Source organism: Strongylocentrotus purpuratus, unplaced genomic scaffold, assembly GCF_000002235.5.
Source record: "Strongylocentrotus purpuratus isolate Spur 01 unplaced genomic scaffold, Spur_5.0 spur5_scaffold_9, whole genome shotgun sequence".
NCBI lineage: Eukaryota > Metazoa > Echinodermata > Echinoidea > Camarodonta > Strongylocentrotidae > Strongylocentrotus > Strongylocentrotus purpuratus.
The window spans coordinates 8108915-8119890 of record NW_022145615.1 but is presented as its reverse complement, the minus strand read 5'-3'; the positions used below and the strand labels follow the sequence as shown (position 1 = coordinate 8119890).

At 39.5% G+C, this 10976-nt stretch overlaps 2 protein-coding genes across 2 annotated transcripts in view; both read right to left on the bottom strand.

Annotated features, from left to right (window-relative positions):
• Positions 1-10434, bottom strand: part of LOC592667 (maltase-glucoamylase, intestinal) — a 26822-nt gene extending 16388 nt beyond the window's left edge. Inside the window, exons 1-3 of the mRNA XM_030976499.1 lie at positions 9704-10434; positions 2836-2984; positions 169-337 (exon numbers count right to left, since the gene is read on the bottom strand). Coding sequence (XP_030832359.1) covers positions 169-337; positions 2836-2984; positions 9704-10318 — 933 coding nt within the window. The 5' untranslated portion in view covers positions 10319-10434. The remainder of the gene's footprint in view (positions 1-168; positions 338-2835; positions 2985-9703) is intronic.
• Positions 4577-5290, bottom strand: LOC115920565 (probable maltase-glucoamylase 2). The gene has a single exon (XM_030976500.1). It carries the CDS (start codon positions 5153-5155, stop codon positions 4592-4594), a length of 564 nt encoding a protein of 187 aa, XP_030832360.1. The 5' UTR covers positions 5156-5290; the 3' UTR covers positions 4577-4591.
• Positions 10435-10976: the final 542 nt, after the last annotated feature.

The following is a 10976-nucleotide window of genomic DNA, read 5'->3' as shown; positions in this document are numbered from 1 at the left end:
ATTATTAGTAGTACTATTAATATTACTATCATTATTATTATCATTTTTGTTATAATTACCATTATCAGTAGTATCAGTATTAGTATTATTATCATTATTATTAGTAGTAGTATCTACATTATTATCATTATTATTATTATTACACCAAATTAATACGTTAAAATTTACCGAAGGCGGTTGATCCCTTGAGAATACACCCCACGTGAGCCAGTTTAGGTCATGACGGAAACTGTGATGCTCACTTTCGCCCAACCCGTAGATGTTGGTCGAAGGCAGTCTGGTCGAGATGGTTAGGAACTGGTCCTCGAAAATGAGTGCCCCAATCGAGGTGTCCCACCTAGAAAATTAAAATAAATGGTATTGCTTTAAAAAAAACAAAAAAACATGCAAGATATGCCAAATAAATAAATGTCGAATGGATTAAAATAGAATAGAATGAAATTAAATCAAATAAATAAATTAAATCAAATTTCGGAGCACCATTTTTTCGAGATAATAATAAAAAGGTTCTCATGACGATTAATTAACATTGAGTTAAGATCGCATCTATAAAGTTCGTAGTTATTTTGTAGTTAGGGATCATTTAGACGCACTCGTGGTTACAAAACTACGAGCGGGGGGGGGGGGGGGGGTCCTCACTCGAAGTTATGTTATGTGCTGTGCAGACCCAATACATTTCGAGGTTATGCCAGCTTGTAGTTTAAAAAAACTTTGAATACTCGCTGTTTCGGTTCCGTGTGAACTCTCGTCTTGGTTAAGTGGATCGTTGGTTATAACTTCAAGGTTTCGCAAACTTAAATGTTATAATTACGACGGTACCGTGTGTGAACTGTTATCTAGCTAAGAGGAAGCGAAAGGTCTAACGTTTTACACCTGTTTTCTAGAATAGTCCTTGCATATTTTAGTTTTTTTTCTGTTTGTGTTGTTATGTTTATATTTCATATATGATGATCGAAAACAAAACCAAACATTGTAGGAAATTCGATCAGTATTAATGTAAATGAAAACTACTACATTGAATATTTTGTTTTCATTATCAAAACAAAATTAATTCTTACGGATGGGGGGTGGGGGCGGAAAAGTAAAAAGAATGAAAGAGAGAAAAAGAGAGAGAGAGATAAGAAAAGAGGGGGAAAGAGAGAGAGAGAGAGAGATAGAGAGAGAAAGAAAGGTAGAGAAAAAGGTCAAAAGAAAAAGAAAAAGGAGAGAGGTCGAAGGAAATTTGAGAAAACCGTACGATGATGCGATCCTTAACGGATATTGCAGTCTCTCGGTCAAAAATGAGTCTGTTTCAAGAGGAAAACATGATAATGTGCAACGAAGTATTACAAATATCGATTTCCTTTGTATTTCCATAGTTTGGTCTTGGTGGATTTCCTTTTTTAAGATTGGTTAAAACTCTATTTTTGCGTTCTTAATGTGTTTTTCAGAAGACTTATGCGGATATGAATATAAAGACAGAATTTCAATATGAATATATATTTGACGTGCATGACATTTTCCTTTACTCCGAGGTGGAAAGCACTTGATGATCATTTTCAAACGAAATTTGTGTACATTACGTGCGTGCGAATTCTAAGTATCGTGGATAGATCTATAGACTTACACTGCTTTATACGTTAGTCATATTCATATCCAAAATAGAAAAAGAACCTCTTGGGAATTCATGAACAGACACCAGGAGATGAATTTTCATTTCGTTTATGTCAAATGCCGATCTAAATTTGTGTTCTGTAGATTCTTCGACATAATGACAAACCAAAATACTCGTGTCAACAGAGACTGTGTTCACTACTTGATAGAGTGTGCTCAACCGAAGTGCGTGCAACAAACAATACTGATAAATATTTTGAAAACATATACGGATGTTTGAAAATGCCCTCGTCTTTGAATGTATGGTGACTTGGAGGAACAAATATAAAAATAATAAAGGATTTTTCAGATATGTATTTGATCAAGACGGGTCTCCAAAGACATAGGTTAGGTTGTATCACCATAATATTTCAAGCGTTTGATATGAAATGCGCTGGTGGCATTCTTCTAACGCTTCATTTCGTCTAAAGTCTACGGTTATTAGTTAGAGTTCCGATTGGGTTAGGGTTATCATCTTGAAAGGCGTATTTAAAGTGTAAGGTTTATGAATGAAGGGTTGGGGTTAACATCAAGATAGGCCACTGATAGTCTAGGTTAAAGGTACAAGTTGGGAACTGGTTAGTTGTAGAACCTATATGAAAGCTAAACCAAGGCATTGTGTTAAATCGAGATCACGATCTGCGATGATTTTATATTAAAAAATTCGGTCTTGTATGAGAAATGTCATATTTTGGCAAAATAACCACTTGGTTAATGCCAATGGGTAAAGATAGAGCCTGATTACACGAATTATGCGTGTAATCAGAGGGGAATCGAAGTTTATGTCAATATAACACTTTTAACAAAGTTTATCTTTTTTCGGTAGTAGTTTGGGGGAATAATTATGTGAAATTGTGTGAAAATTATCTTACAAGTTATCCTGTACATGTCTGCGTCAAGTGTGTGTGTAAACTGGGTGTAAATGCAATAATTGCCACGCTTAATTCTGCCGTGAATTTTCGCGTGTGAGTGAGGGCCCAAATACTCGTACATGTCATACAAAGATCCTAGACTGTAGATCCTATTCGCTGAGCTCTGTGTTACCATTGTTATATGATACGGAAAATGGAAAGCGTATTCACCTAATGTGTTCATAACATCCAAACCACAGCTGTTTACCGCTGCATGTATGAACAGAGCTTATTCAGTTAAAATAGTCCGATGTATACATCGTGTGGTGAGACTTCCCTAAGGGTTACTCACAATACTTCTCCTGTAGATTTCCGGGTTATCTTGAGTGTGAAAGGGTTGGTGGTATACATGATGTCATAGTTTGGATTCTCAGCCTTCATTTCTGGCCGTGATGGCATCTCGACAGGGACTTCGAACCGAGGTTCTGAGGGGTTATAGATCTGAGGGAAAGAAAGGTAGAAAAGAAATATTAAAAATACAATCCTTAAGAAAAGTATCAAGTATTTATCCGCCGCTCGTGCTTTGGTGGCTGTCGCGTTTTATTACATTACGGTTACTAACTTTACCTCTTAACTTGGTCTTTGTTTCATTTACGATTTATAATGGTTTTGTAAAATGATGCGAACAGCGGCGGATTTTTATTTTATTTGTTATTTTTTTTTTTTTTTTAAATCGGGGTGGGGGCAAATCCGGCCCATGCCCCCACTCCCTCAGAAACCAGATTGGCATACACATAGAACACAACAAAATTGTGCCCCTTTACCGATTAAGTTTTCGAAATTGCCCCCCCCCCCCCCCCCTTCTCTCTCTCTCGTTCTCTCTTTGAGCAATCTTTGATCCGTCCTGCCTGTCTGTGATTACATTGAATAATCGTTAACGTTACGAACTGATATACAAGTGATCACAGAATATGGGATATAATACTAAAGTAAAAGTATTGAATGAATCAGAATAAAGAGAATTTAAAAAAGAATAAGAAAAAAAAGTAGTATTGAACCATGTACCACAAATAAATAGAGGGGTGGGTGTTGGGCTGACAGTGACTGTGATAATTCTTTCCATCAACGTGATCAAGAGCAATACAGTCAAAAGGCAGATTTGGTGGAGGGGGGGGGGTGGCAGGGGGAAATCACTTGCCGCAGTGGGGACTATATCTGCCGCCACCATGATGGCACTGGCTAGAAAGGATAGGACCGAAACATTGTTCGTCCTAAAAAAAAATGGGCATGTATTGTAAGATAATTAATCAGTAAAGTGTCAATGACAGATGATTTTATAATGCAAGATACTATCCGGACATAGAATGGTGTGACAATACCCAGTATCGAATGAAATCCACCAATTTATGTCGGATATACATGTACAACTGCCTTCAATTTACCAATGTATAGGCCTAGGGTCAAACGTGATTTAAGATCGAAGTGTTAGTGTGTTGGCGGCTTATACGAAAGCTTTTTTTTTCTTCGTATTCTTTGTTATTCCCTTTATTCTGATTCATTCAACTTGTCTGTATTTTCGTGTGTCTTCCTCACAGTCTACATGCTCTATACACATGAATGCTCGTCACTTCTCCAATATTTACAAAGAAAACATTTACTTTTTTTCTTCATTTGTTTAATCGGGGTTATACAAAGAAATAGCACGAAAGTAATGACATTTGAAATGCCTAAAGGCAAACAGCTACATTTTATAAAACTTGAATCAGATTCAACAAACCAAATAAAGTTGTGTTTTGGTAGGAATAATATCGGGAAGATGCGTCTCTCTCTCTCTCTCTCTCACTCCCTCTCTCTCTCTCTCTCTCTCTCTGTTATGCAGGGCCCGCTGGAAGAGCAGTTTCATAACTGAAGTGGCTACCCTGGGTAAATAAAACGTTTTTATTATTATTATTGGATTCATCGCTCTTCATTTTGTCCCCACAGTCGGTTTCAATTCCACAATCGTTGTCTTTGCTTTGGATAGCGCATGTACGATCGTATCAATTTCTTTGTATTAATTTTGTTATACTATATATAGACACTCTTCTAAGCATATCACAGAGGAATTGTTAAAGAATATAAAAGGACAAACAAAATGAACCAGTTACGGAAGAAATTAAACAATCAACAAAGAATGGCTTTTGCCTAACCTTAAAATGGATTCTGTCATTCGTTTGATGCTCAATATCAATCATCAACGTTTGAATGACACCGCCGAAAAACGAAGGCACCTCAGCATGCCGTTCGAGACGTATCCGAGTACCCCAGCTCATATTATCCTCAACCATGACATGGTATGCGCCATAGTCCTCGGGGAAGAAACACCATGGTTGCCCCTCGGAGTACGGCGACATCCACATGCAACCGCGATTAGAACAGAGCTCCTCGTTGGGCGACTGGTCCCTGTCCGGTATGCAGTTGATACGGACGTCGGGTTCGGCTGGCAAAGGTTCGAAGGGGCTGTCGTCGTCGGTATCGCTCAGTCCGTAACCTGGATGAAGGAAGTACGTAAGACAGACGCAGAGGGGTACCAGGATGAGGGTGATGCCGAGAGCGACGGCGACCACGGCAGATGTCGACCACCGTTGCCGTCCCGACTTAACAGCCTCGTCGATGTCCATTTCTTCTTTCATGGTTATTCTTTCTTTCCAAGTCCGCCCTAGAACAATTCTAAAATGCCTCCGCTGTTTCTCTTCCCTCCTTCACCAAGGTGTTCCAGTATCCTATAAATTCGATCAGCATCAGTCGCCCAGTACAAGAACCATATGGCTGTTACGCTGTTATGAAACGTTACCAAATCTCCTCATGTTACATAACTATTCTGTAAGTAAATGGGACGATTCCTCCTTATCTCCCGTAAGCTGTTTGCGTAAACTTTTAAGTTAGTATACAATGGCATGGCCTTTAAAGAGACACGCGCTAATTTGTGCAAGTATTTGACAAAATATAGACACGGTACTGGTAGGCAATGAGGTCAATGCGGAATAAGAATATGCACGTCAGAAGAGAGAGAGAGAGAGAGAGAGAGAGAGAGAGAGACATAGATAGAGAGAGAGACACACACACACATGGAGAGAGAGAGAGAGAGAGAGAGAGAGAGAGAGAGAGAGAGGGAAAGATGAGGAATTTGCTAGGTTTTCTCCAGTTTCACGGGTAAAGGAACAAAATGCCACATCTTCCCTTGAGGTAAAGGGCGGGGTCAGGGGACTAAGCCCCGGAGGAACAATATGGACTTATATTTCACCCACTTTGACCTCTATTCTAACCCCAGATATCATTTCATAGTTAGCTTTAAGAAAACAATGAAGTTATTAAAAGATAATGAGGAAAATCGAAACAAAAATCATGCCTACCTTATGGACCTTATGGACATTTTGCACGTCCATTATTTGTTTTCTTTCGGGTTAATGATCTGGTCATTTCCAGAACGGATACTTCAGATCCCGGAACGAATTTTGATTTCTCATTTCTGGGTCAAAGATGAAAGTCGAATAGTGTAAGCACAAACGCAAGTACCCTTACGGCCTCAGAGACGTTTTTAGTGCCATAACCAAGATAACAGGGAATGAAACTTCTGTCATTATAGTGCTACAAGGTGTTTACAAAATGCAATTTCGATCGGTAATTGACGTCAAAACTTTGAAATACCATTAAAATTGAAAATGGTCTTACTGAATAGAGATTGGTAATCCATTTTGTCAGGAGTAGATTTAATAATTTATTGTAATAACCTTTACGATTCAGAATTTTTTGATAAACTGTTTAATTATTTGGTACTAACCTTCCGAAATCTTTGAAATATGGGGGCTTATCAATTCACGTAACGCTCTTAACGTAGTCCCCTTTTCCAAGTTATCTGTAAAGTGTAGGCATGCCTATTGATGTACAATATTTCTTACGAAAATGTGCAAGAAATTTTTAAATTATTAAAGATAGTGTTTGCATGAGGTTATGCCTTTTAGCATGACATGGACACAGCCATTTCATGGTAATGTAACGTACCAGGCTTACTTGTACATATCATGCACCAATACTATATCACCACCCACACATGGGAAGTATTCATGAATTGTAATATTTTTACTTGATAAACGACCTCGAGTAACACGTCACGTTATCAAGAAAGTGATGATCCGAAAAATATCTTGCTTTATAACTCACTTACACTTTGATGGGAAAAATTGTATGTTGATGGGCAAGAATACAATAAACCTCTAAGAATAGTTAAAGTTATTTCTTGGGGGTGAGGTTTCCTTTAACCCCCCCCCCCCCCCTTCTTAATTATTGTTTGTCCTTCGTTTTACTTATCTATTTAATTTTCAAAACAATATGTCCGAGCATTAATAAAATAAACACTTTCATTTTTTTTTTGGGGGGGGGGGGGGAAATATCATACATGTGTAAACACATTTGATTTTTTCTTCTTCTATATTTTACATTATCCAAAATATATGAACTGCGAGTCATTACTTAGTCTACCACCGTGAGCGTTTGTCAAAAGAGTAAAAAGTAAAACAGGATTTCGGAAGAGACAATAAACACATTTAACCAAATGCCAATTTGTTGTTCATTAGGCATAAACATTAGTTTATGTCCTTGTACGTTAAACCCCTGGCTGCGAAACGGCTTAATTTTGAGATTAATATTTACATAAAGAAGGAAACAGAGTGCCCAGCAGAGGTGGAAACATGCCCTATTTTACATCAAGAATTCATTTCTATAGTATTCGTCGTCCTCGTCGTTGTTCTGATCGTCATCATCATCAGTTAATGGATTAATGGAGATGTAATTGGTTAATCATGATTCCATTACCCTCCCCCACGGAAGGGGGGGGGGCTTAAATTCGTATGTTACCTGGAACTGGTCATTTCACTTGAGCAATAAGCAAGAAGGGGATAATGATTTCAACGAATCAAGTTTATTTTATAAAAATTAGATGGATGTTCGAAAACAAATCTGGTTTAAATAGATGTATTAGCGTGTGGAAGGAGTGGAACGTATCCTTTGCTATTCATTATAGTTTTATAATAAGTTTCATCTATCTCTTTTAATGGGTGTTTGCAATGCTTAAGCATTTTGAATTAATTAATACCTTTCTAAATATCTCAACCAAGCCGTTTCTCCATATTTTGTATTTTTTGCTAACTTTGCATTCCATTTGAGGGAGAAGTAATTAAATTACGGCTTATTAATGTTCGAAATTCGAAATCCTACAGGCAGACTGAATAAGAAATTGCATTTGTAAGGTTAAAAATGAGAGGAAAAAATATCGCTGGATGGTTACATTCTCTCCTCTCATGCCAATATACAGTTGCGTAGATAGTTTGGCGTTTGGCATTTACTCCAGGCGCCATTTTTCCTAGATCTATACGCCACTCCTGTCAATCAATCGCTATCATTCTGCAGCAAAAACGACATGATACATGAAGGTTACACCATTTTTCTCTTTTTATCATAACAATCGCCAAATCGGTGCAAGAATGTGGAAATGAGGAAGATAAAAGTTGCAATCTTGCAAAACCATACCTTAAAATGAACGCGGTTGTCGGTTTGCGGCTCGATGTCTACGACGATGGTTAAGGCATCTCCATTGAAGAAAGAAGGTACGGACGGAATTCTGTCCATCCTCAGTCTGACACCCCATCCATATCTCTCCTCTCTCACCACCTTGTAGGCGCCGTAGTTATCGGGAAATAGCATGACGGTTCGCCTTCCACCACGGTACTCTCCCAGGTACACCCCCTTTCCATGCACACCTGTTCAGGGTCTGTTGGGGCGTCGCGATCGGGAATGCAATTGATGCGGGTGCTATGTGGTACCGGGTCTTCTGTGGTCGTCATGGTGATGATGCCATCCTCGGTCGATCTCTTGGTCAGTCTCTCCGTCGGTTTCTTGCTGGGCTCTTCTGTCATGCCCGTCGGTGTCATGGTCGTCGGCAACCCGTCGATCGGGGGTTCTCCGCGATTGGGGAGGAAGTCGGGATGAAGGTAGTACGTCGTGAGGGTGCAGGCTACTCCGACAACGGCGGCAATGGCTAGGCAAGCGAACACCAGAGTGGTAGTGCTCCAAGCCCGCTCTGGGACTTTCTCAGGTTCCCTCATGGGACTAATCTCAAATGTTTCCATTTTACCAGGCATCTCAGTTCTAGGAGCGCCACACCAACAAATGAGGGCATCTCTTTTCCATCCAGGGTGATATGAAATAACGATGAAATATTCTCTCGCTTCTTATTGGTTGTCTTTATGACTATAAGTCGGCTATAAAACTGGGACATTTATTGTGTATTCCGTTTACACTATCCAACTAATATTGAATTTATCATCTTTTATTGTTGAATAGAGACGTGCTGGCCACACTTTGAATCCAATAAACGAAGTGTTGCATTCACTACATGTCTTTTTTCGGGGTTAATAAATACGACTGACGTTTGTGTGCGATATTCGAATTTCAATTCTTCCCGATGAAGCGCTTTGTACATTTTATCATAAATGCATTGAGAGGAGACAGAATGAGTATATGACTTAACCTTACTCGTCGCAAAGCAATTGATGATGATTTTTAAAAAATGTGCTGAATTTTTAGGTGCCGTGGTAAAGTGGTTCATTCTCTTGACTCTCAATCCAAGTCTTGAGGGTTTGAATCCCAGGCTGGGTTAATGTCCTTTGGCATTCCATTAAAATACATTTCCCGATCTCCATCCATGTGATAAATGGAAACGCGAGAGGTTCCGAAAGTTTGCTCAACACTGTAAGCGTGTGTAACATGGCGCCTGGTTAGAATGCTCCCCAGTGATAGGAGAATATGCACACATTGTGTACCGGGAAGCCTGGATCCGATGACCAGGGAAATAATAAATAATCTGTAAAGCGCTAGGAGACATCGTCGATGTATCATTGTAATATAAACCCAGAATAGTATTATTATCATTATTATTATCATTAGCCAATAATATATTATTGTCCACTCTTTGTTGTAGGAGGATTGCGCAACATTTCACATTAATCTAATCGTAGAAGGGGTAACTAAACTTTTATTCCATTATAAAGGAAAACAATTTTGTAAAGATTATCTAGTGCTAAGTAACTATAACAGGTAAGTGACAACACCACAAAGCTTCGGGTAATGCATTACATAATCGACTTACATCTACCCCCCCCCCCCCCCATCACTGCGATGCTCACCTTAAAGTGAAGACGGTCTTCCGTTTGATACTCGATGTCCACAACCAATGAAGGAACATCCTGTCCGAAGAATGTAGGAACCTTCCTGTCTCTGTCCATCCTGATTCTCATCCCCCAAGGAAACGTTTCCTCTCGAACGACGTGATAGGTACCGTAATCGTGTGGGAAACTGCAGAGTGGCTGACCGGTTGCTTCAGTGGCCTTCCAGAGACACCCTCTGTCCCTGCAGATATCCTCAGGGTTTCCCTGGAGGTCCCGATCAGGGAGGCAGTTGATCCGCACCGTATGTGTCGGATTCTCTGGTGCTTCAGTCGAAGGTACCATTGGTTCACCCCCTTCCGTTGGTTCTACACTTGGCGATCGGGTCGAAACGCCTCTCTCTGTTGGCTCCACAGTTGGCGGTCGGGTTGGGTCACTCTCGATCGGGGAAAACATCCTGCTTGACCCATTTGGACTGTACTGCGGATGCAGGAAGAAAGTCAACACGGTGCACAGGACTCCGACAATGACTGCCACGACAACGCAAGATACCAGAAGATTGTTGGTGGTCCACTTTCCACTTTTCCCTGCGACGTCCCCACTCGGAGCATCACTGACTTCGAATTTGTCATGCATCTTTCACTTGTTCTTACTGTCCATGAAGTCTTGAGAGTCGAATGCAAATTCATTAATCTTTACGGACGTTGCTTCTTTGGATGCCCTCCCTCTTTCTGCGCCTTGACTGGCTGTCACAATAATCGGGACTTATATTTTACACGAGGAAAAAGGGTGACCAGCCTTGCGAAAGAGATTGATTGTACATGATGTATGCATAGCTGGAGACATTGGAAAATAAAGAGATAGGGCGAAAAAGAATAGCAGTAGAGGTAAGAACTTGAAGTGTCTCTGTATGAAATATTATATATTTGCAGAAGGCGAAAGGCACGTCGTCTTCTATTGAAGAAGTTTGCTTACCGCAGAGCTGGATAAAGAGACCCTGTTTATCTAAATTTTGTTTCGAATAGAATGGACAGAAAACCAGAGGTGGTAAAAGTGACGTGATGGTTTTATTTCTGTAAGTCAGCTCTTTATGTAAACACCTTTTCCCCCAATGATCTATGTGATATACTTTCTGTACTGTACATTTGTGTCCTCTTTTCGTATATGCGTTATGGTACTTATTGTTTTTAGCGCTCCTAAATATTCGATATTATTATTATTATTATTGTTAAGAAAATATATAAGGGGATATGAAAAATATGTGATAATGAGCCAAGACCTGTTATGAAATTAA

Excerpts from the sequence above, each read along its gene's own strand:
- LOC115920565 (XM_030976500.1), bottom strand. The coding sequence starts at position 5,155 with ATGAAAGAAGAAATGGACATCGACGAGGCTGTTAAGTCGGGACGGCAA.